Here is a 24,792-nt window from a genome sequence, read left to right on the forward strand (position 1 = left end):
GATTGGCACCCAACCGCATATCTCAAGGTTTTATGTAAAAAATCAATATAACTTACCAAAACGAAAACTGAAATTCACGAGCTTCAAATTTTCAGTAACTAACAAAAGGCTAGAATAAAAGATTGGTCATACCTGGGAGACTACCACTTCAGAATAACAATGACTTACAAAAACTATTACGGATACGGAAACAGAAACTGAAAAGATAAAACGACGGTCTATCTCTCTCTCTCTCTCGGGGGGGTACTCAAGTTTGGTTTTGGTAGGGACGTGCCGCTGAGAATTTGAAAGTGGACCCATAAATATACCAATTTTTCAAGAAATTTGAACCCATTGATATACCAAAAGTCAAAATTTTCGGCCATATTTAACCCAAATTGTCCTAGTTTTTACAAATTTTCCCAAAATTTTGGGAAAATTTTGAAAATTGTTGCTAAATTAACGAAAAATTGGGCTATTTTCCGAAAAAATTGAGAACATTTTGAAAAAAGGACCCATTCATATACCAAAATAGGCTTTGAAAAAGGGGTCATTGATATACCAAGAGGCTGAAAATGCTACCCATATTTGCGGCACGTCCCCGTATGGTCATTTGTACTGAGAACCCCCCGGGCTCTCTCTCTTCTCTCTCTCTCTTTCTCGCCACTGAATAAAAGATATATGTCCCAAAAACATAGGAACGCGTACAAGAAACACACTATATCCAAGGAGCCAAGTGAGTATCAGAATTTATTCGGTTATTGACTTATATCGTTTATACAGGTTGTCCCGAAAAATAGGCCCCTCATTGTGCCCTCTTTTTCTCCTATTTCATAAAGGTTGATCAAGTATATGTTGGTATCTAAAGAAAAGAAGCCTTTTCCCGTTAGCTTTAATAAACCGAAACAATTATTTCAATCGGCTCATAACTTTTGAAGATATGCCCTTTTAATGAAAAGCACCTATTTTGCACTCTGTCCACGGATAGTAAACAGAATTGTTGGGATGGGTCGTGCTGTGGAGTGGCCTGCAAGATCAAACAGACCTCACACCACTTGATTTCTTCCTTTGAGGCAAAATCCAAGATCTTCACAAGGATGGTACGCGGCGCAAGTGATGCAATGAGGACCAGGGCTGAAACCTGTATTCGTCAAGGAGGCAACCAGGTGTGGGCAGAGCAGCACAGTAAACTCACTTCAGAAGAATCAAGGATAATCCAAACATGGCCTTTTCAGGGCTACCTTTTATCCTAAAAAGAGAAATGACATATGTTGTAAATAAAAAAAGCAAGAAACAACAAAGTAAGAAAGGAAGTAAAGCAAAAGAAGTCCCATTCCGCATCCATTTTACCCACAAATTAATGACACTCTCCAAACATATAGCCCCATCAACCCACCGGTAAAGCACATTCCCTAAATAAAGTTATTTTATAAAGTTATCATTGAGGAATGTTTGATATTCAGGCATGGTACGTGTAGTCCTTTTCAATCTTAAAGTAGCCAAACCTCCTCCGTGGACAGAGTGAAAAACGGGTACATTCTTTTAAAAGAGCATATCTTTAAAAGTTTTATGCCGATTGAAGTAATTGTTTTGATTTATTAAAGCTAACGATTGAAGATTTCTTTACATACCAAAATATATTTCATCAAGGGCGCAAGGAGGGTAGGGACACATCGTACCTACCCTACATTGGAAAGAAACCTAACGAATGACACTTAGCTTGTTATAGCTGCCAGGAGTCAGTATACAATACAGGAATCTAATATGGCAGCTATTGCCTTCTTAAATCAAACCCTCGTTATCTTGAAACTGTAGGTCAGCCATCACGATATTCCGTCAACGCGTTCATGGGAAGGGTGACTTCCGTGTATGGAATTCACAACTGATTCGCTACGCTGGATATCTTCAACCTGATGGGAGTGTCATAGGAGACCCAGCTAACGTTGAATTTACACAGGTAACCATGTGGTAACACTATGATATCAAATGGTCTACTTTAAATGGCATATTTCAATCAATAATCATAGCTGGAAGATTGTTCTCAAAGATGTGGAGTACCGGTATGAAATATTGTACCTTATAAATTCAAGGGTGCTACAAGTATTGGAAAACTGCCACGTGTCTTGATGAACATCTTATATAGTATATAGATACGTTGCTATTAAAGTATGTAATATTACACGATCAGCATAGTGAAAAAGTAATTAACACTTTATATATCACGTAGTTCGCAGTGAAGTGGGTCCAAAAACACTTCATATTATATTGATTACAGATCTGTGAGGAACTGGGATGGTCTGGAGAAGGAGGAAGATTTGATGTTCTACCAATGCTGCTGCAAGCAGATGGAAGAAAACCAGAGTGGTTTGAGATACCACCAGAGCTTATCCTTGAGGTGGACATCGCTCATCCTAAGTAAGTACTGCTCTGTCTACTCTCGAGTTCTAGCTCCAAATGTTTACACTCGACAGCATTCAAGATCCAAAACGTGATTAGTTGTTTGGTTATCAAAACTTCCTTCACCCAATGGAATTTGGGGAGCTACACAGATATTTGATGGATGTTACAATCTAAGTGCGGATAGGTCTGCGCCTGAGGTTCGGCTGCAACTGGCCTAGATGATGCGATCTGATTGTGATGATTCACCATGGCAGCGAAATTAACGCGCTTTGAATCCTTCAAGATCTAGCTGGAAAAGGGCGCTATATAAATCCGAAATTTATTCCGGTCACCAAAATCGATTCTCCGAGTCGAGCCGAGTCGAGTCGTCTAGCGTTCGAATCTTCACAAGTGGAGTCATTCGAGTTTAAAGTTAGTGTCCGGGTCATTTGCGATTTTCAGTAACGAGTCCTAAAATGCCGAGTCGCTAGAGTTATGCAAGTCATAGTGTCTCACATTACAGCTACCCTACAACGCCTTCATGCTTACAGCCACCTTACGTTTGTTTGAAGTTGTTTATAGCATGGTAAAAATATGGGACGACCTGTTGTTTGTTATTTCTATGTATAAAGTGGAAAAGATATGCATGATATGTGTACTTTAGCTTCAAGCGTCTATTTGCGCTAACGTGTCGGCGATATCTTACAATTAATATAGCTATAATGGGTTAATCCAGCTGGAAAGTGGGGCTTTTCTAGTTGAAATGTACACACTCCATTACTTTAAATGGAAGACACAGGTAATATGAATAGGTGACCTGAATGGGTTGTTCCATTTGCGATCTGTATCCTCTATGTGGGAGATTAAGATCATATCTTGGTATTGATATCAGCTGGAATAGCCAAATAGCGGACAACATTATCATTTGATTTTCTATCGCGCTGGGTGAATCGCGTAAAAAACTTCCGGGTTATGGGTTATGGGGACAGTTTGAAATAAACTGGTATTCGTTATTATGTAGAAATCATGACGATGACGTAATAGTGTTCAAGGCGCCCCCTCTAATTTATTGCACGAAGGGACGCCCCTGTGCATTTGCCTTCTCAATACCAGTACAAAAAACACCGTGTTTTGTGCCAAAATATGATATACAGTGCACAAGTTATAAGTTCCCCCTAATGCTTTTTAAAATAAATCGAAAATTATTTAACGAAATGTAAAATTTGTAGTGTCACACATCATTGCGTTTGGCCACAATGGTTCATTATGTAAAAAAAGAGGGAGTTTTAAAAGTTGCACCTGAGTCCATAGGAGTCAATTGTCAAACAATACAGTATGTTAGGCCTGTCCATGTGTTTGTAAAGAGATAACGTGGTGAAAGACAATTTCAGATACAACTTATGAAAATCGTAATGTGTAAGTCAAATTTGTTTGGGAAACGAGCACGACATAATTTATTGAAACGCAATAACTTACCAGACATTTTTCGACGGGTTTCTTCAGCCAGATTCACTATAGACATGTCCTGACGAACAGTCGTGACACGTCGACGAGGTGCTCTCGGCTGATTTTTTACCTCTCCTGTCAACTGAAATTTTGTTCTCAATTTTCGAATTGCATTAGGCGCAACATACAACGAGCAATTTCTTTCACGGGTACATTTTCATCCAGCAAACCTATTGCTCTACCGCGAAGAAATTCGGGCAAACGCGGCATTATTAAAATGTGACTTTTCACATGTGATGACCAACTGGCGATATGGTCTATTCTCACTGCAGTACATATCCCTTCCATCTCAAACATTTATCATTAAAAAGAAGAGGAAGAAGAAGAAGAATACCAAAGATAAAGTTTTCTTTTACAAACACATGAATATCCCTGGCCTACTGTATTGTTTGAGAATTGAGTCCTATGGACTCAGATGCAACTTTTAACACTGTTTAAAACGGTCTCCTTTTTACATAATGAACCATTGTGACTGAACGCAATGACGCGTGACGCTAAAATTTGGTCCACATGATTGTGTAAAACAAATAAGGCTACCCATATCTTTTTACAGGTTTGCATTTTGTCAAATAGTTCTCGATTTATTTTAAAAAATATGTAGGGGGGAACTTATAAGTTGTGCACCCTATAGAATTGTAACCTTATGTTTCGGTCGCCGCTAGTCCATTATCACGTTAATAATAAAACCATTTAAATTTTCCACCAGATACGACTGGTTTGCATCCCTTGGTTTGAAGTGGTACGGCGTTCCGTGCGTATCAGACATGCAGATTGACGTGGGTGGTATTCAATTCACTGCAACACCGTTTAACGGATGGTACATGGGGACTGAGGTCGGTGCAAGAAACTTTGGTGATACCAATAGATACAATATGCTCGAGGTATGGGTAATATTTTTACTAATGTTGATATACCATGTCCTCGGTTCCTTGCTTATCACGTGACACAAATGTTAAAGGGTGTATCTTTGATATACTTCACTGCCATTTAACTTGTGTTTGTCATAACTTTGCTCCTTGCTATTTTCAACGACCCTCTTATGGTAAAATGACGACATTTTCTTTTGCCAATGTATGTGAGTCAAATAGGAAATAGAAAAGGTTAACCTCAACAATGGCAAATGGAAATTTGAGTGATATAACTAGAAGATATACCCTTTTAGGGAAGGCGTCAATACTTAACTCGCCGGTTCCGGCCGGTTCCGTCTGGTTGGAGCTGGTATCTATAATTGTTCTTAACAACGGAACGAATTTGACAATTTTTTTGCCATATTTAAAACCCCATCCTCATGTTTAATGTATGTAATTTTGTATTTGTATAGGTTTAACCTTGCCATCCATCTTAAGTTATAATTTATTCATAACCTCATTAATATACGCAGCAAGTGTGATCTAATCAAAAGATATTGATTGCCTGACCGCGCACTAATTGCGCGGTCATTAATAACTCACATTGACTCCTGACGCGCTACAATGACTTCTGCGTGCGCGTGCGTGTATACGCTAAGCGTTATTGCAACGCCTAATTAATGCCTTCGCGCTTCTGTGATTGGTAGCTGTTGTTGTTGGCGCGAATGTTAAATTCGCCTGGTCGATTTTTTTTGTAGGGTAGGTAACAAAAATAATTAAATGCCATTTTGATTTGTTCAAAATATCAAAAGATAAGACGGTAATGAATGACAATAATAACTTTGCACCATCTATTTTGAGTTCATTGTGTGAAATTGTCGGGTTTTGGTTTGGGCATCAGATTTCACACAATGACCTCAAAATAGATGGTGCGCAGTTATTTTTGTCTAAATAAATGTTTAATTAGGTATATCTTCACTCTTGAAATAAATTTGTTTCGATTCTCGTATCTAGTTGTAACTAATTTTTTGATCATTACCTTACCTAAATTATTATACTACTTATTTCTGTATTTGTCACACTACTCTTGTAACTTCTAATAGTATCTGTAATAATAAATGATATAGGGGCCTACTGCTCTGTATTATTTATTTATATGTATGGCGAAACTGACCTGAAAGTGAACTGAGAATCAATTCATATAAACCGTGTAATTAATAATAATGCTATATCACAAAGCAATACAATCAGTGTACTAGAGCTTTATTAACTTAATACGGTTCGTTTGGTTTCGTGGTATACCTTTACCTTAACCTTTCTATTTTAATTTGAAAGGTTAATCGTACTTTACAAAGACTGCAAAACTTTCACAAGTAATGAGTAATATTAATAAATAAATAAAAACGTTATAAATATAAACTTGAACTTGAATAAGGAATGGTGTCAAATGGAAGAGAAAAATGTAACGAATATAATAAAAAAATATTTTCTCCACCAAGGGTGGCACTCCTCATAAGACCCGGTCAATATTCATATTTTGGGTCTTTTTTACATTAAATATCTCGAAAACCAAACCAAATTGTGACCCCCAGGTGAAAGAAAAAATCTGAAACTTGTGACAGTGGAAGCACCATGGTTCAGCTTTGGTGCGGTAACCGCTCTAGTTTACATTAGGGGAGATGTGAATGGTTTTGGATGGGGACACGCATTTTCGGACACCTTCCATTGATGATAACAGGAATGAGAGGGAGGTAGTTATGTATTTGTGTGTAAAGGATGCTACAGACTCCGAATATTCGACGTAGAATATCGAGGGCTTAGAGCCCGAAGTAGCCATAATTACATGTTACTCATTTCGGCAACAAATGGACGGTTAATTCTGCCCTCTATAATATAATGTAAGTGACTTTGGGGTATGTACATGGTCACTTGCGTTTAACTATATAACCATGCCAACTGTTTATGTGACCATGCATATACACCAAAGTCACTTGCATATATTATGGAGGGCAGAATTAACCATCCATTTGTTGCCAAAATGAGTAATATGTAATTGTGGACATAGCTACTTCTGGCTCTAAGCCCTTGATTATTATGCTACGAAGAATATCTGGTAGAAATATACTATCGATTTTACGTAAATCAAACATTCGTTACATTACTGGAAATAGATTGGGAATAGATAACGTAGATATATTACATCGAATTAATATTCTACATCCACTGAAAAGTCTGCAGGATCGTCTGTGGCTTTATTATGCTATGTGATCCCATAATAACCGATATAACATATGGTACTTTATTGAGTAAAGCTGACTTCGAGGTTACTCTCGTCAGTTCTTACCATGCCTACAGGGTTCATAATAATATGCCAATTGGCAAATGATTGGTAAGGGACGAAATCAAAACTCGACCGGAATCGGCGGCTGACCGCCGGTCGAGTTTTGATTTCATTCCTAATATTACGTGGCTTTTGGTTGAGCAGTTTTACCTGTTCAGGCTACAATTTCTATTTAGGGCCAAGGTTATATCTCAGACCAAATCATTTCAGTCTTGTTCATTTATCATAGTTGGTCCATTTAATTTAAGCTTCTGAATTATTTGTTTGTTTAATTACAGACCGTAGCAAAACACATGGGATTAGACACATCCTCAAGTTTAACATTATGGAAAGATTTAGCTCTGATTGAGACCAACATTGCTGTCCTCTACAGCTACAAAGTAAGATTTGTTGTTGCTTCATGTTTCATATTCAAGTAAATTATTCGTTTGTTGTTGTAATTGTCGTTCGTTCTTTCATGATATAGTTAAGAAGCAAGCGAAATCCCGTGCAATTTTTGTGATTAAGATCCAGAATCAGTTTTAATATCATAATCTCAAAGAATTGAAAAACTGGGTAGCAAGAATGCACTTGGCTCAGAATGGAGTTAAGGCTAAATTTCAAAATTGATCAGATATTGCTGTAAATCACGCCAAAGTATTGTTTTGATCATAACGATTCAGAAAAGGTATGAGATAAATGGTTCTCGAATTAAGAGCAAAAGGGCCGCATTTTGGGCCCACAGAAGTCAATATTCATGATATTAAAAACGTCCTATTTGCTTATAAGTCGAACACTATACGTCGCAGATAGGCCAATTTATACATTTTCTGAATCATTAATACCAGAGGATTACTTTTGTATGGCTTGAACAACATTTGATTAAAATACCCATGCCATTGAACCCTATTGACCGTGACCAATTTGGCGATGTTACCCATGCAATATACATCCAAGATGGTTCAATGTATCTTTTTTTTGGTTTTGACCCCTGTGAAGCCCTAAATGCGACCATTGCTTTTAACTCGAGAACCATACATCGCATACATGTAGAACTAACTATACTTTTTCTGAATCGTTTTGATTAGATGCATACTTTGACGCGATGACGTGGTTTTGAACAAAATCTTGATCCCTGTACGACTTTGTGGGGTCTTAACTCTGTTTTGAGCAAAGCGTATTTTTGCTACCAAAGTTTTTCTAGTAATTTAAGGTCGGTCTTCAGCATAGTTATAACATGGTTCTAAGCCTTAATCACAAAACCTACACGACATAATGAAAACCATACACTTTGAAGCTGAACTAATAGTAACAGCATATCTATTCCGAAATAATATTTATGTTAAGGGGTACTACACCCTCGATAAATTTGTGTCGATTTTGCATTTTTCTCAAAAACTAATAACACAGTGGTAACAAAAGTAATGTATATTATAGGGGCAAGAAATCCAATTACTACACTGGAATTTCAGTGACCCAATTAGACAAACGGTTCGTTATTTATGATAAGAAATAAGGTACCGCTAGGATGTACCTCATTTCCTATCATATATACTGAACCGCTTGTCTTGAGTCACTGAAATTTCAGCGTAGTAATTGGATTCCTTGGCCCAATAATATACATAACTTTTGTTACCTGTGTGTTATTATTTTTTGAGAAAAATGCCTTAAAAATGATGCCAAAAAAACCAACCAACAAAAAATATCATCCTTAACATTCTAGGAGGCAAAGGTCACCATCATCGACCATCACGCCGCCGCCGAATCATTCATGCAACATATGGATAAAGAACAGCGATTACGAGGCGGTTGTCCCGCGGATTGGGTGTGGATAGTACCACCTGTTTCTGGTAGCTTATGTCCCGTATATCATCAAGAAATGCTCAGTTATCAGATGAAACCGGCGTTTCTCTATCAGGTTGGCAAATGTGTGTTTGTTTACTTAGTTCTATTTAGGCCTGTTGTTGCGTATCTGGAGAGAAAAAAGTAGGCCTCATGTGTGGTCTGTGTTGCAGCACTATTAAAAGTTAATTTGATGATTGCCCATTTCATGATAGAGGAGCTAGACTGCCACTTTCAATATGAAATGGAAACTGGTAAAATAATTAAAAGAAATCGAGCAAAAATGAGGAAAGTTGGCAAGTAACCTAGCAAACACTAAACGTTTTAAAACAGGTTGTATTTTGGTGAAAACGTTTTAATAACATTAAATGTCGGTTTATGTGAAGATCCCGGAAACCTTTTTTGAACATTTTGTATAAAACACTACAACAACATTTTCAAAATGTCGTCAATATGTTATTGTAGATCGCTTTTGTAAACATTTTTGTCAAATATTTGGCAAACACTTAAATAATGTTCGAATATTATCTGTAAGTTTTCAGAAAATGTTCTGGAATGTTATAAAAACGTTTTATACCCTTTATGTACCCTTTAAATACCCTCTGAACCCGACATTTAAACGCTTTCTTGCAACTTTTTCTAACCTTCTGCGAATAATGTCAAAAACGTTCTTTTGTTTGCTGGGAAGAAGTTTAGTTATTGGTCGGAATCGACCAACACTTACGTAACGGTGAAAACTATGGTCGCAAATGTGACAAACTTTGTCGCAATGTACACTTCTGTAGCCCTTCCTGGTGACACAAAGTATCTGAAAATAGATAACATAGCAGATTATCAGTGTCTTTTGATTTGGGAGAGGTTTTTTTACATTGTACATATAAACCAATGTTTAATTCTCATGTATAAGGCTTCTTTTGTCGGCGTCATGTTTCTAGGTGGCAGCTTGGAAAACACAATCAGATAAGAAGCGGAAACGCCTCACAACTGTCAAAGTTGTTGCCACGTAAGTGTACATCATAAAATATTAAATATGTGATTATAGTATGATATGCAAAGCGTGTCAAAATGTGTTTATTTAATTGTTTCTGAATCAAAATATAAACTAAACTTAATTTGTCCGTGTCTGGAATAATAGTATGACTTTTACGTGATTAAAGTCACCAAAGGTAAAATAACCAATTACGTTATCACTACCTGAAATACCTTGAGGGTTCCATTTGCAGCCTAAATGAGTTAAATAGCATGAAGTTGGGTGAAATGGTGGTGAAGTATATCCTTCACGACACTAACCTTTAACCTCATGAGACAAAAGCACACGTACGGTCCATACTACGCCATGATAAGGCGCGCATTTCGTTTTTGACGGCTTATTTTGCGCATTTTAATTTTTTTTCACTTACAAAGATAAAAAACCCACAAAAAACGGGAAAAAATCGCAAAAAATAATATAAAACACTACTGGAGTAAACATTTACACATCACGCAACAAACAAGCGTAGTGAAAAACTGGAGAAAACATCACACATTTTTTTAAATGCCTTTTATAATCTGCAGGTTGAAATATTCTTGAATATGAAGAAATATGATTTTAGTGTGTGTCAGAGAGACCCACTGTAAATTTCCATTCCAATTTGCAGTAAAAAGGGTATTTTTTCTTTCATTTGAAGACATGGATTATAAAAAAAAAATAAAAAATAAAAAACCGCATTTCGCATTTGACTTTTTGACCTGTTACAGGAAACAAACATGTTTTTTTTTGCCTAATATCTTACCAGTGTTTATAGAACTTATGAACAAAAAACCACGATATATGCTTAATCTATAAATGAAATAAAAATATTTATTAGCAAGCAAATGTTATTCATATTTGCAGAGCCATCCGATACCTGACCCGTATAATGATGAAGATTTTAGCCAATCGTTCTACTCTTACTATACTCTACGCAACAGAGACTGGTAAATCAGAACGGTTTGCTCATCGCATAGGTGATGTGTTTAAAACGGGGTTCAACGTCAAAGTAAGTTATACTCGTTTGATACGATTAGAGTGTCGCACGTAGGCGGTAGACGCGTATGGACGCCCTGTCAATTAAGTTCATTTTTAGCTTGTAAACTTGGTGCTTCAAAGCAATCCTGTCGATTGCCAAACAACTCTGCAAAGTGTTCTGCCAGTTACTGTAAAAAAAGTGATGAAATATACACCAGGCAGTGTAAAAATGCAGTCAATACAAATAACATGAAGTCATACACCAGGCACAAAAAGAAACTCGTCGGTTATATTCATCCTTGCTGTTCAATAACTTGATAATTTTGGATTATTCTGAAATATAAATTTTGTTAATTGGACTTTTCTTTCTCATTTGACACCCTGTTCGTGAACATTGAGCAAGAATTTACCAAGATATGCGCCTCCAAACTCTCAAACCCCAAAATGTAAAGTTACAATTTCAACGATTCAATTGTGCCTGTTACACTGTGTGCTTTATTGATTGGCCCGTGGTGCTTGTGTGCAATACAACGATGCGTTCCCATTGAAAATCGTTGAAAATGCAACTTTTGATTTTGGAGTTTGAGGCTTTGGAGGCGCATATCTTGGTCAATTCTTGTTCGTTTTTCACTAACAGGGTGTCAAATGAGAAAGCAAATTCCAATTAACAAAATGTATATTTCAGAATAAATCAAAATTATCAAGTTATTGAATAGCAAGGATGAATATAACGGACGAGTTTCTTTTTGTGCCTGGTGTATGACTTCATGTTATTTGTATTGACTGCATTTTTACACTGCTCACTAAAATAGCCATTGGGTCCTTATTAATGGTCACACTCCGGTGATTGTAAAGTTGACAGAGGACAAGAAGTTGAGTCAACTGTAACATTTTGACCAATAACTCATACTCTTTAATCTAGTGGCATTTTGTTATTTTAAAGGAGTATTTCGTGATCCTAGCATCCTCTTTTTATGACATTTTTCAGTACATATCCACGAAAAAAGCATATTCCCAAAATTTCAGTTGATTCCGATATTGCGTTTGCGAGTTATGCATGATTATGTGTATTACACTGCTCCATAGACAATACGTTGTAATTTCGTTCTGGTGCACCAGAACGAAATTCAAATTTCACGATATCTTTGCTAAACGAATTAATCTGCAAGAATTATTTTGTACATAAACATTATGTAGCCAGATGTTTGCAGTGATATAAAAATCTCAACTTTTTTTGAGAAAAGTGGGGGGATGAGGCTGTGGATCACGAAATGCCCTTTTAATATACCCTGATATTTTAAATTAAAACATTATTCGAGTAACAAATACACTGGTCTATATATTTGCCTTTTGAGCATACTGGCTCAAAAACTCCGCTGGACAAAATAAAAAGTCAAAAAATTATAAACGATAGCGTCGTGGGCTTTAAATGTCCGGGGTGGGGGGGCACTTCAATTTGAAATGGATATAGGTGTAGGGCTGGCACTTTCGCACTAAGGGGCATTCGGTGAGAGGAAAATGTAACAAATATGGGGTCTTTGGGTGAGAGCATGATTTTTGGCATTAGGTGAGAGCAAAATGTAAAAAATATGGGGTCATTGGGTGAGAACATGACCTTTTTTTTTAAATGGAATCTTTGGGTGAGAGCCGAAAAAGCGCCACAGAAACCTCGATAAACGAATTTCTAGTTCTAAATGGCTTCAAATGTCTTTGTTTTTTCAAAATAAGTGACAAAATCAGTGATAAATGAAAGTTGCTGTTAAAATTGAACTCGTAAGGGTCTTTGGGTGACAAATCAAATGAAAAAATAGGGGGTCTTCGGGTGACAGAACATGTGTTCGTAAAAAAATATGGGGTCTTTGGGTGACAGCGACGCTGAAAAAGGGGGTCTTAACAGCCCTACATACGCGTCACCTCCAAAGTTGGAGTGCCCCCCCCCGGGTTAAATGTATTACGTGCATAATAATGTGTTAGTGTTTAACGTTTGTTCTTAATTAAGACGAATTTTTCATTATAAGGCTTTTATAATAACCCTAAATCTTACAAAATCTTACAAGGAAAACCACTGCGCATGCATGCATTCCACGTGATGGTATCGCGCAATCACCATAAGTCATTTATGGGCACCAAGTCGCTGGCCGAGCAAGCGACTCCCCCTTGTCATGAGGTCGGTGATCGTGTGCGTTGCACCCGAGGGCTCACAGGGTCAATTCCCGGGCGTGTCAAGTGAAATCTTCCTTCATCTTCTCTCCTTTTTCGTTCCTTCTCTGCCTTCCGATAGCAAAAAAGCATGTTCCTTGTGAGGGTTAATTAAGACGAGTTTTCCATTATAAGGCCTAAGTGCAGTAAAAGTGACAGCACTATGAAAATGCTCAGGGTATGATAGAAACAACCATCTGTAGTAATCGGAGTACTGGTGGGGACCAAACTAAATGTGATATCTAATCATCACCATGACTACATTAAATGTGTCTCCAAATTACATGAATATAATCATTTATAATGTTCAATTGATTATGCAACAGGTGACATGTATGGAAGATTACAACACAGCTGACTTGTTGAATGAGTCTTTCCTACTCGTGGTGACAAGCACATTTGGCAACGGTGAAGCACCAACAAATGGAGAGGTGAGTGGGAACGATAGCAGTGGCGTAGCTGCCGGGGGGTGGGGGGCAGGGGGAAAATTGTCCCCTGGCAAAAATTGCCTATTTGGGCCCGCGCCCCCTAGCGCTATTTGGGCCCGCGCGCCTAGGAAGAAGCAACAATAACGTAGAATTCCATGCCTCTAAATGAGGATATACCGTATATTGGTCTTACAATAATATATGCAATATTAGCAATTGGATTTGTTTCTTTTCAGAAAAAAATTAATTAACACGAGTTGGGCACTGCTGTTTGCCAATTTCGCACATCAAGTGTGTATACTTGTAAAATGAACTGTTTTATCGCCAAAGATCTCAGAACAAAATCAAAGGTTTTTTACGTTTTATCGCCAAAGATTTCAGAACAAAATCAAAGGTTTTTACGGGTTTTTTTCACATAATTGGCATTAGTAAATAAATAATATGATATTTATTTTAAAATCATAAATTCAATTACCCCATTGTTTATGCAGTCAAGTTAGCTCAATTGATAAGGCGTTCGACTATGGTGCAAGAGGTTGCGGGTTCGAACCCCGGCAGTGGTTATACGCTCTCCTGTAAAAATTGAGTAGCTTGAAATTTCCTGGACAAGGAACTTACTGCTAATTGTTTCGTTGTAACCCGTGCGAAACTCGGGGAGCTATGTGTTGTTGTTTAATGGTTTATGGAGTGATGTGGGCCGTAGTAGTCAGTATATTTTTTGTTACAACCGGTAGCAATTCTAATCACACAATTAAGTTTCCCATTTAATATCAATCTGTCCATCTACAGCTTGCTTATTGATATGCAAACAATTTCGTTATGTATTTTGTTAAGGTACAGCGTGTCCCAAAAGTAACTTAACATTGTGAATTTACCATATCTCAAATATTTCCCACTTCATACCAAAATGGAGAACATATTCGCATAGATTGATCTTTTAGAATTATTCAGATACCAAAAACAGCATTATTGATGACACCTTGACCTTACTGTGCGACCGTACATATGTGTGTATCAAACCCACAAAAGCAAGCTCATGTTCTTTGTTCAAGCACATGAATGATATGCTTCCCTGAACAATAGAGTTGGTTCACTCACTGCACACGCTACATTTAGGTATGAACATTCATGGATTACAGCGTAAGCGTGACTGCTGTTTTAGATTATAATTAGGATTGACAATATTAAACTTTACTTTAAAACAGTTGAAGTGAAGATGAGTTTCCTATAGATCAACGGATTCAGATTCTTTGCCGAGACAAAGTCGGACAAACTCACTCAAGCAAAGTTTAGGGAACCTTTTTAATGTAAATTATGCACCCAGCCGAAATACAATCCAGCAACTAGTGCAGAAATTTCTATCAACTGGATCTGTTCATGATCTACCTCGGGCAGGACGTGAAAGAACAGGAAGATCGGCTACAAACATCGATGTCATACGAAGAGCGGTGGCGAATAGCCCAAGACGAACAGTACGTCGACTTTCAATGGAGAACAACGTACCGCGTACAACTGTTCATCGAATCCTCAGAAAAGATCTTAAGCAGTTTCCGTATAAAATCCAGATCAAACAGAAAATGAAGATTACGCATTGAAAACAAACAAACAAAAAATCAAACAAACATAGCAAAATTAAACAAAACAGATTTTAAAACTATAACACGTTATATCGTGTTATCACATCTCAAATGAAGAGACTTATTTTGCGTTTATAAAAGTGGGTTTTATGGTACGGTAGATATCCGTTAATTTCATGCCAAAGGGTAATGACCACATAGGCGTGTTTGGTATCATAACATTTCTAAATAAATTATCTGCATACTGTGCAATTTTTGTAACAACACTATGAACACAACGCAAGTTATGGCAAATTCACAATGTTAAGTTACTTTTGGGACACCCTGTATAAAGAAGACGTAAACCATAAATAATGACCATTCCTTTGTTGTCAAATTGTTATTGTAACTAAAAACACATGTCAACACTTCTTATCAAATTATTTAAGCATGGTTTTTATCAAGTTTTTATGATATATTGTAAAACGTTTCGTGTTTGCTGAGATGTAAAAATCAGAATTTTGAAAAACATTTTTTCTTTCTCCTGAGCAAATGTTACAATATCACTTTAATTCGTATAATTTGTAGATGTTTGCCCGCGACATAAAGAGATTAGTAAAGGAAAAGAAGACTGCAAACCAAAGCAACAGTAATGACCTATGGTACGTATTATAATAGTGGAGGCACGTATACCCTGATCTATGGTAAGTATTATAGCGGTGAAATCACATAATATAGATGGCTGGTTCTGTGGATGGTTTAACCCTAACAGGTCTGAGTACTACAAAATACGGCGACCTATAGTGCTTGGCATATGAAAGGTCTCGGATTCGAATCCCACCCAGAGCAAAACATTTCTTTCTTTGCTTTCTCTCTTTACTCCTTCTTTCCCTTCCAAACGCCAAAAAAGCCCTTCCTTCGTCAGGGTTAAAAGCTGTTAAAGTTCTCTTTCGCTAAACATAAGATGTATCGTGCTTCTTTTCAGGTATTCTGTGTTTGGTCTAGGCTCTACCGCATACCCAGAACACTTCTGCAAATTTGCCGGTACAGTGGACACTATGTTGAATGAAGTAGGCGGCAAGAGACTAACGGATGTCTATAAAGGAGATGAGTTAGGAGGTCAGGAGGAAGCCTTCCAAGAATGGGCACGAGATGTATTCAAGGTAAATACAATAATTATAAGCAGTTAAGTTGGTTCAATCGGTAAGGGGTGAAATCAAAACTTGACCGGCGGTCGACCGTTGGTTCCGTCAGGTTGGAGCCAGTTTCTATTGTTATAAACAATAGAAACTGGCGGTTCAACCGCCGGTAACCGCCAGTCGAGTTTTAAGGCGTTAACTCCAGTATATTTTAGTGCAACTTCGAGCTCCGTCTTGTTTGTTGTCATGAAAATGATTGAACTAACTTCAAACTCCTCTAGGCAAGGAACTAACTACTAATTGTCTTGGCTACCCGTATGAGAACTCGCCACAGTAGTCAGTTGAGTCCGTAGTGTAAAGGTGGATCAAAACATTATTTGACCCGGCGGTTCCCTATTAAATACTGTTTATTATGTTCATTTGGTCACCTGTACAGACCGCTTGCGATATTTTCCCGATTCATCGTGGAGTAAACAGAAAAGCCATCCTCACCATGCTTGGTTCAGATACATCAAAGATGCACAAATCATATCGTATTAAACCAGTGACGAGACAGAAAGAACCGGATCCACTTGTCCAACTGGGAAAGATCCATAAGAAGAAAGTGTTTCCGTGCAAGATGAAAGACAGGAAGCAATTACAGTCGGCTACATCAAGGTATTTTGTTTTTAGATTTGTCAAAAAATGTAAGACTTTGTAATGCCTTAGGAAACTTTTATACATAAGGAACATTTCCAAGTCTCCTTATGGTACTCTAGGGGGTTTATCCATCGGAATCTCACATTTGAGAAGAAAAGAAAAAAAGATTTCCTCCTTTCCTCGAGAACTTTTGGAAAAGACCGAAAATTACTTACAATGCTAAGTTTACATTAAAGAAAACAGCCTAATATTTGATCTTAAATCAGCTTTGTATAATTATACTGCACTTAAATGCACCATGTTTTAAAGAATTTAATTTTCATTTTGGTAAACGTTTATGAAAAGTATGGATAGTTCATGAATACACAAAAAGTTGTTAAAATAACACAGCCTTTAATATCCGTCAATTTTGGTAATATAGCTCATCCCACAAAGTTCCCCTGGTATGAATTTTCAATTCTACAATCCAGGAAAAAAATAGTTGGCACACTTGCACTAAACAATAGAAATGGGTGCCCTCAAATTGGAGAGGCGAGTGAAACATGCTCGCAATATATGTGAAGTACAGACTCCCCCCGATATCTCAACCTTCCCCACTCCTCATATTTCAATGTTGGAGGGTCTCACGGACCTATTGACAACATGGCTTGGTCCAACATTGAATTTGGAGAGTGGGAGAAGAGATATACCAAAAGACAGGCAAAGTATGCCAACCTTTTTTTTCCTGGATTGTAGCTGTCAACTATGTCAACGTTTGACCAATGGTCACTCATAACGCTATAACAATAACAATTTTCTCGGTCAAATAAAAACAGTAATGGTACTTTTTCAGTAATGTCAGATAAAACCTAGTGCATAGTGCTTGGCTATACTTTTTTAATCATGGTGTTAAAATTAGACATGGAATTTTGTCTTTTAGTGTAAGAATTTTTTTATATTTACCACCTGAACTTTGCCCGTGAACCTGTTTTGGTTTTAACTTTTGAGCGTTTTAAACTAAGCGGTTTAAACTAAACATAGTTCGCTAAAAAAGATTTTTCCGTCGCTATAAACAACTTCATACGGGTCTATATTCGTTTGGATTTTACCATTTTTCACTTGCAAATGCCAAAATGTACAACTCAGTACTTTATTTCAAATACAAGGAAATAATCGATATGTCTATTGTTGCATGCAAAATCATCCATCCATGTGTATCTTCACGCGTTGATTTTGGAAAAATTGCCAGGCGGAAGTGAAAAATAGTGCAACCAACACAGTGACCGAAATTCTGACAAAAAATATATAGCCCCGTATTATGTGCTTTAGAAGGTTTAGGAATATAATTCATTAGCAAATTATATTACTATGAAAAGCTCAAACATTGACCCCCGAAAAAGCTCACAGGCGAAGTTCAGGCTTGCCAAAATCGAAAATCATAAGAGGACTATTATTTAACAATTAAGTTTAACACCAAGCATTTTAGTTTTCTTTTATTCATTAAAAGAGTGTAATGGCGTAACTCACAATTTCGCTCATTTCAACATCGAATTTGACTCGATGCAGTGCAGTGCCTAATTAAATGACTGAGTGAGCTTTGTATTTATAACAATAGCCATGCAGTAATTGACTAGCTGGCTTTCTGAGTGCGGTTGCCTCAGGTAAATATCACTTATTGGACTTAGGGTCTTAAATATAAAGTAAGGTTATATAACGTGTATAAAGTAACTTTTTCACCATGCTAGGTTTATGCTGTCCCTGTCAGTCATGGCTAGTATAAAAAAGTAGTGAAACTAGTGCATATTAAATATTTTACTATTCAGCCGTTCAACCATCCTGATAACCTTAGATACTCAAGGCCGAAAAGACCTGTCCTATCAGCCCGGCGATCACGTGGCCGTGTTCCCAACCAATGATAAGGAACTTGTGCATAAGATTGTGAGTAGACTTGAATTGGAGTATACACCTGATACGGTACTGCAACTGGAGATGCAGACGGATGGACAACAAGGTAGGGCAATGAGTGCACTACAATAAATCAAATTTTTACAACTATATTCTGATAAAAAAAAAGCTTTTTTGAATTTTGGGCTCCTCCATTGACTGGCAATTAGAAGTGTAAAGGCCTATGATATTAATTGACTCGAAAAAAGTGGCATTTCACGATCACTGATAAAATACTTACGCGAATTGACAATTGAAAAATGGACTGATTATCATATCATAGCCCATGCACAATTGACACGAAATATACAGCATGGAGTTTTGCTTAATGTTTTGTTCGGAATGAAATATCTGCATCAGATACAATTCAGCAAAATATCAGTTTTGCTGGATTTCATTCTTACTTTTCTTCCACCGTGTGTAGTTTGGACAAAAGTGAAACGTATGCCGCCTTGCACCATACAGGAAGCATTTACACGTTATCTAGATATCACTTCACCACCAACCCCGGATGCCATGCGCATGCTCGCAGCTTATACTGCGTCCTCGGACGAACGAGAGCAAATAATGTTGCTTGGAAAGGTAATTATGGAACATTATTTTGATATTCTTAATAAGTGATATTAACCACCCCACGAGTCTATTTAACTGCAAATAACTATAATTTTGTGTTTTATAATATAAAAAAATAGTAATTAGTGCTACATTTACATTTACATTTACAGGGCCAGTCTGATTACAAAACATGGATAAATACATGCCACCCTAATATAGGTGATGTGCTGATATCGTTCCCTTCAATACGAGTCCCTGGATGGTTCCTGTTGGATCATCTACCGTTATTAAAACCACGCCGCTATTCTATCAGCTCCTGCCCAAAAGTGAATCCAAACGAAATCCACATCACGGTAGCTGTAGTCAAGTACTGGACGACAGGTGAGAGGCATCATGTCGATAGCAGAGATTGTATTGTTTTATTGAAAAAATATAACCTTTTCTTCAAAATTATATATATTACCCTTAGCTCCGGAAGGCAATATATATTTTGGACTTCTCAATTTGAAATCCACATTCCCCATGTATTTTCTTCCAAATGATCAAATAGTTAATATGCAATCATTATGAAAGTTCCCAATAGATTTGGACGCGAAAAACATTGGAAATTTACAAAGAAACAACATCATAAACTTCACCTCTATCACTCAAAATATATCGCACTTTTTGGATAAGGACGCCGAATGTAGTCTCCTTAGCAGCCAGTTTGGTTATGCTCCCTCCACGCAAACAGTCTGCCAATGATGACGAACTGGTCCTTTTTGATTGGCTAACGGTTTTCTGACGACGTCATCCAGCTTGACGTCAAACAAAGCTTTCAATTGGTCGATCGGCTAGACGGCTACTTAATTATTCATGAGCAATTTTGACCCGCCATCTCGCCAGCTGACTGAGGTCAATCAAGTTCCCGTATGTACAGCTCTACAGCTACATACGTGTAGCCAATCAGAAACGGCGTTATAAGTGGCCATTGCCAGAATGTTTGTGTGGAGGGAGCGGAACCAAACTGGTAGGAGACTAAGCTTTGTGATTGTTCCGACATATTATCATAATCTGAAAATTATGATGATATGTCGGACGAACAGAAAATAATCCCGTTTTACTACAAAAAGGGCGAATTTGACAGTTAGCTCAGAGATGTTCTGAAAAAAGATCGTACATTAAGGCTTTAACTAAGGTCTTGTGGGTTTCAAAAAGAATATACAATAACTTACATTTTAAATACTCCAGTTGTGGAAGATATAGAAAAAGTCATGTAAAAGGGGAGTGGGTTTCAAAATCATTAGCCCTAGCCCATTCTATTGTCCCTCTGCCACAGACCTTTCTTAAATATTCCGCAGCGGTATGACAAATGTCAGGTCGATGTCATTGAACATATGCGTGACAAGAAATCAATTGATGTGGGAGATGTTTTGGACACAAATACTCCTGAATTTATGCTCCATCGATGAGCGACAAGCGATTAGTATTTGACTTATGAGACAGGACAATTTTTTCATCGCAACAAAAAGCCTTACTGACCTCATTGGCCCAACGCCCAACGCTCGTCACCCAGTGATGGAGTAAACGCTTACGTTCAAGACACATATTGTTTTGCTGGTAACTTGTCATAATGTCTGTAAGTTGCTACCACCAGCAAACATGAGAACGAAGATGTGTCAAGCACACCATTGGCCCAAGTAGCATTCTGATATCATGAAGCAACATTCACATACAATACATTAATGTCATCTTGATGCCAGTAGCTGTTCCAAATTTTGTTTAAATTCACCAATTGTGTCTTTGTATCTTATAGCTTCCATGGAGTCTTATCACAAAGGTGTCTGTTCTACCTGGCTGGAAGAACTAGATATAGGTGCTGTTGTACCTGCCTACATTAAACCGTAAGAGCCACGTGGTCAAATTATTATTTTATTTTACATTCAACTTATTTATTCTAGGTGTATTTTTTTTTCGATTACGTCGAAGTCATTTAAATTATATTATGATTACAACAATTTACTACTTCAACTATTAAAATGATTGGAGTAGTAAATAAACTCAACCCAGAAAGTATCGAAACTATTATAGATGGTCAGATATATCGGAAACTGAAATATATAGCAAACACCTATTTAATGTATATAAAGCGCAGCTTTCTCCTGCGCATTTTGATACCTCTTTTGTTGCTCTACGATATCATTTGGTCGAGTTATGGGCACTTGAGTGACTTCAAGTCGAATTTTGAAAGTTTCACTTAGCTCCTATTCAAGCCAAATGCTCTCTAGTTAATGGTGTTGAAACAGTGGAATCCGATACTTATCAAAAATGTCTCAGTGCTCCGTATTCTTTACCGTTAATGCTGTTGCCGTAAAATCTCGTTCACAAGATGGCCCGACACTTGGTCTTCACTGAAATCCCACCCATCGAATACTAAAATCACTGACAATGTACCAAAACGGTGGCACATACCCGTATACCTTTAACCACGGAAAACCCCCGGGCATTCAACCTACTTTTAGTGTGTCTTTTTTGTTGGCTTTGACACTAAGACAACTGCTTTTATTTATTAGGTATTTAATTATATTTTCCCAGAGCGCCGTCTTTCTATCTCCCAAGTGATATAAAGAAGCCCGTTATTCTCATCGGTAACGGTACAGGCATAGCGCCTTTCAGAAGCTTTTGGCAACGTCGTGAACTCGAGGCTACGTGTTCGAATCCTCCAAAGTTCGGCAAGATGACATTGGTGTTTGGATGTCGACATCCAGATATAGACGATATCTATGCTGAAGAGAGGTCTGGAGCGGAGAAAAGTGGCGCGCTATTGAAGGTCATGAAGGCGTATTCAAGACTTCATGGAAAACCCAAGGTAGATTGATGTTATTTTGGGTTTGCAAGTGTAAATATTGGATATTCAAACTTCTGAGAGTATTGGAATTAAAAATGTGCCTTAAAGCCAAGGCAATATTTGAATAATTTTGGTTCTGGGTTCACTGATATGGTTCTGCATTTAGTGAGGCGGATATGTTACACAGATCAAGCTAACAGAAACCACAAGAGTTTGTATAGGCTTGAAGGAATGCCGTTTACAAAAACCTACGGAAACCAATAATCTACCAGGTCGTTCTGCGGGAAAGGGTCATTGCCCCTTAAACAGAGGTCAAATTACACAAGTGCTCAGACTGTGCTAAATGTATTCACCACTGTATTCTCTAGGTTATAATGATTCAGATCAAGTATAGTTTGACCTATCTGCGATGAACCGTTTTCGTGTTAGAAGTAAAAAGTTCAAGTTTTGACCTCAAAATTTGACAAATTGCTTCGATTTAAACAAAATTGATCTCAAACTGTTCCCCTACATAATAACTCATAATAAGACGATCATCGTTATCCATAGGCATCAATAAGAGTTTATGGTCATTAATGAATTTGGCCTGTACAATCTTGGAAAACAAACACTGTATACATTTGAAAATTTTATTTGAGTTATTATGCTGAGATGAGCAAGTTGAGGCCATTTTGATTGGAGCGATGTATCAAATTTGTCTCATGTAGAAGTCAAAACTTGATCTTTGACCTTTTTGCTTAAAATTCGATTACGGTACATCGCAGATAGATCAAACTATATTTTTTTAAAAATCCTTATGACCTGAGAAATACATTGATCTGAGGACTATTGTATTGTTACCCCTGTATTAGAAGCCATAACCTTGATCGACAATTTTACTTTTTACAGAAATATGTTCAGGACGTGATCAAAGAGAACCCCAAACTGATCTTCAAGCACATCTACGAGGAGCAGGGACACGTCTATGTATGTGGGAATAATCTCATGGCAGCCGATGTCAGAAAAACACTCGTGCAAATTCTGGGGTCAAAGGGCAAGATGACGTCACAGGAAGCGCAAGACTACATTACCAATATGCGGGTTTGTTTTCAATGTCATTCTTCTTGTAGTTAGAAATATTGTATTTAATTAATATGTAGCTGACTGGAAATGAAAATAACTATGTACGTTCTAGGGTTAAATAGCAAAATATAATTATATAACCTATGTCACGTGATTATTCGTTTCTCAGGAATCTGGGCGGTATCATGAGGATCTGTTTGGTGTGGTCAATCGTCTGTCAGAACCGAAATCTAATACCAATAGGGGAGCCACGTCAACGGCGTCATCCCTCTGGTTTATGATGAAAGAGTTACAATTCTGGATGTTATATGCGTCACGTTAGCCCCTAAGATTGTGTTGTGCAAACTGGGTGTGGAAGGATGGAAAAGAATATCATAGTGGACCCTACAGATTTGGAAAAGGTCGATTTTTTTTGCAAAAGCAGTCCATAGTTTACTGCTAAAATGAATGCCTGAACTGAAATTCAAAGAACCCCACTTCAGTTTCATTCAATAGATTTATCGGGTTTATTGGTAAATATTATAAAAAATTAGTTTTGAACAAAACCAAGACTTTTACTCGCTATTGACGGTTCCGTTGTATTATATGATAAGCCAGGAGAGGATCATACACATGACTTAGGAAGTGGGTCCTTTCATCTCTGTTCATGACATTGGGTCCTCGCAATCTGATCCAAATGGATTTTTTAATCCTTCTTGTATTTGCATCACACTACTTAGTCCTTACAAAGGATCTTGACATTGTCCCAGTTGATGAAATGGTTTTCGTGGACCACATGGTCCTGAATTGCTGACTGCTCGCTAGGCGATTACTTGCGGGCTTGACGAGTGTAGTTAGTTTTGGTCTTAGACACCATCGTTATGTGTATGATTCTCTCTTGGCTGATAATACATCATCTTTAGTCGGGATAAGTCCAACCGGAAGCAATGATCAACAACCATTATTCTGACGATGCCTACCGACCATGATAGGCGAAACCGGCGATAGTGAGTAAAGATTTTGGTTTTGCTCACTGCAGTTTGTTCGACTTATAATTGACAAAAATATTGCACTCATAACATCGAGTATTGATTTAGATAAGCTTGCACGCCTGGTGCAGCACTTACGCTAGTTGCGCGTTACGTAATGGGCGCGCTATTAAATATAAATTTACCCGAGCATAACTTTCTCTGGGAGTGTATTGACTCGCGAAGTAACAAAAACCGAATAATTATCGCCAATTATTAGTCGAACAAACTTTCTTCTTACCTTTGGTGACCATTAACGTGGTTCTTTTATGGTGATATTAACACCACAACCATGGCAACAGCATTTTCAAAGAAAAAACATTTATTTTAAAGTTACACTACTCCGATCGATAGTTATTAAATGTAAGCATTAGGGGATTTTCCTTTTAAATGTTGACGTGTTCTGGAACGAAATTGGGTGAATTGGGTATCAAAATGATCGTACCACCTTTCGTTCTACATTTATGTTGAAATAAATGTGGTTCTAATGCTATAGGTATATATTTTGTATTTCACAGTCGGGTATGTTTATGTCACAAAGTTCAATATTGTTTTTAACTGCAAGCAATGGAACTAATTTCGATGCTTGGCGGATC

At 37.4% G+C, this 24,792-nt stretch overlaps 1 protein-coding gene across 1 annotated transcript in view; it reads left to right on the top strand.

The window, feature by feature from the left end:
- LOC140144876 (nitric oxide synthase, inducible-like) overlaps positions 1 to 24,509 on the top strand; it is a 42,109-nt gene extending 17,600 nt beyond the window's left edge. Inside the window, exons 5-22 of the mRNA XM_072166680.1 lie at positions 1,795 to 1,936; positions 2,255 to 2,394; positions 4,571 to 4,745; positions 7,332 to 7,433; positions 8,756 to 8,950; positions 9,810 to 9,877; positions 10,748 to 10,892; positions 13,387 to 13,491; positions 15,633 to 15,706; positions 15,988 to 16,207; positions 16,620 to 16,840; positions 18,625 to 18,812; positions 19,170 to 19,327; positions 19,471 to 19,681; positions 21,096 to 21,183; positions 21,875 to 22,148; positions 23,016 to 23,207; positions 23,359 to 24,509. Of these exons, the coding sequence (XP_072022781.1) occupies positions 1,795 to 1,936; positions 2,255 to 2,394; positions 4,571 to 4,745; positions 7,332 to 7,433; positions 8,756 to 8,950; positions 9,810 to 9,877; positions 10,748 to 10,892; positions 13,387 to 13,491; positions 15,633 to 15,706; positions 15,988 to 16,207; positions 16,620 to 16,840; positions 18,625 to 18,812; positions 19,170 to 19,327; positions 19,471 to 19,681; positions 21,096 to 21,183; positions 21,875 to 22,148; positions 23,016 to 23,207; positions 23,359 to 23,511 (2,851 nt within the window). The 3' untranslated portion in view covers positions 23,512 to 24,509. The remainder of the gene's footprint in view (positions 1 to 1,794; positions 1,937 to 2,254; positions 2,395 to 4,570; positions 4,746 to 7,331; positions 7,434 to 8,755; positions 8,951 to 9,809; positions 9,878 to 10,747; positions 10,893 to 13,386; positions 13,492 to 15,632; positions 15,707 to 15,987; positions 16,208 to 16,619; positions 16,841 to 18,624; positions 18,813 to 19,169; positions 19,328 to 19,470; positions 19,682 to 21,095; positions 21,184 to 21,874; positions 22,149 to 23,015; positions 23,208 to 23,358) is intronic.
- Positions 24,510 to 24,792: the final 283 nt, after the last annotated feature.

Source organism: Amphiura filiformis, chromosome 2 (genome assembly GCF_039555335.1).
Source record: "Amphiura filiformis chromosome 2, Afil_fr2py, whole genome shotgun sequence".
Lineage (NCBI taxonomy): Eukaryota > Metazoa > Echinodermata > Ophiuroidea > Amphilepidida > Amphiuridae > Amphiura > Amphiura filiformis.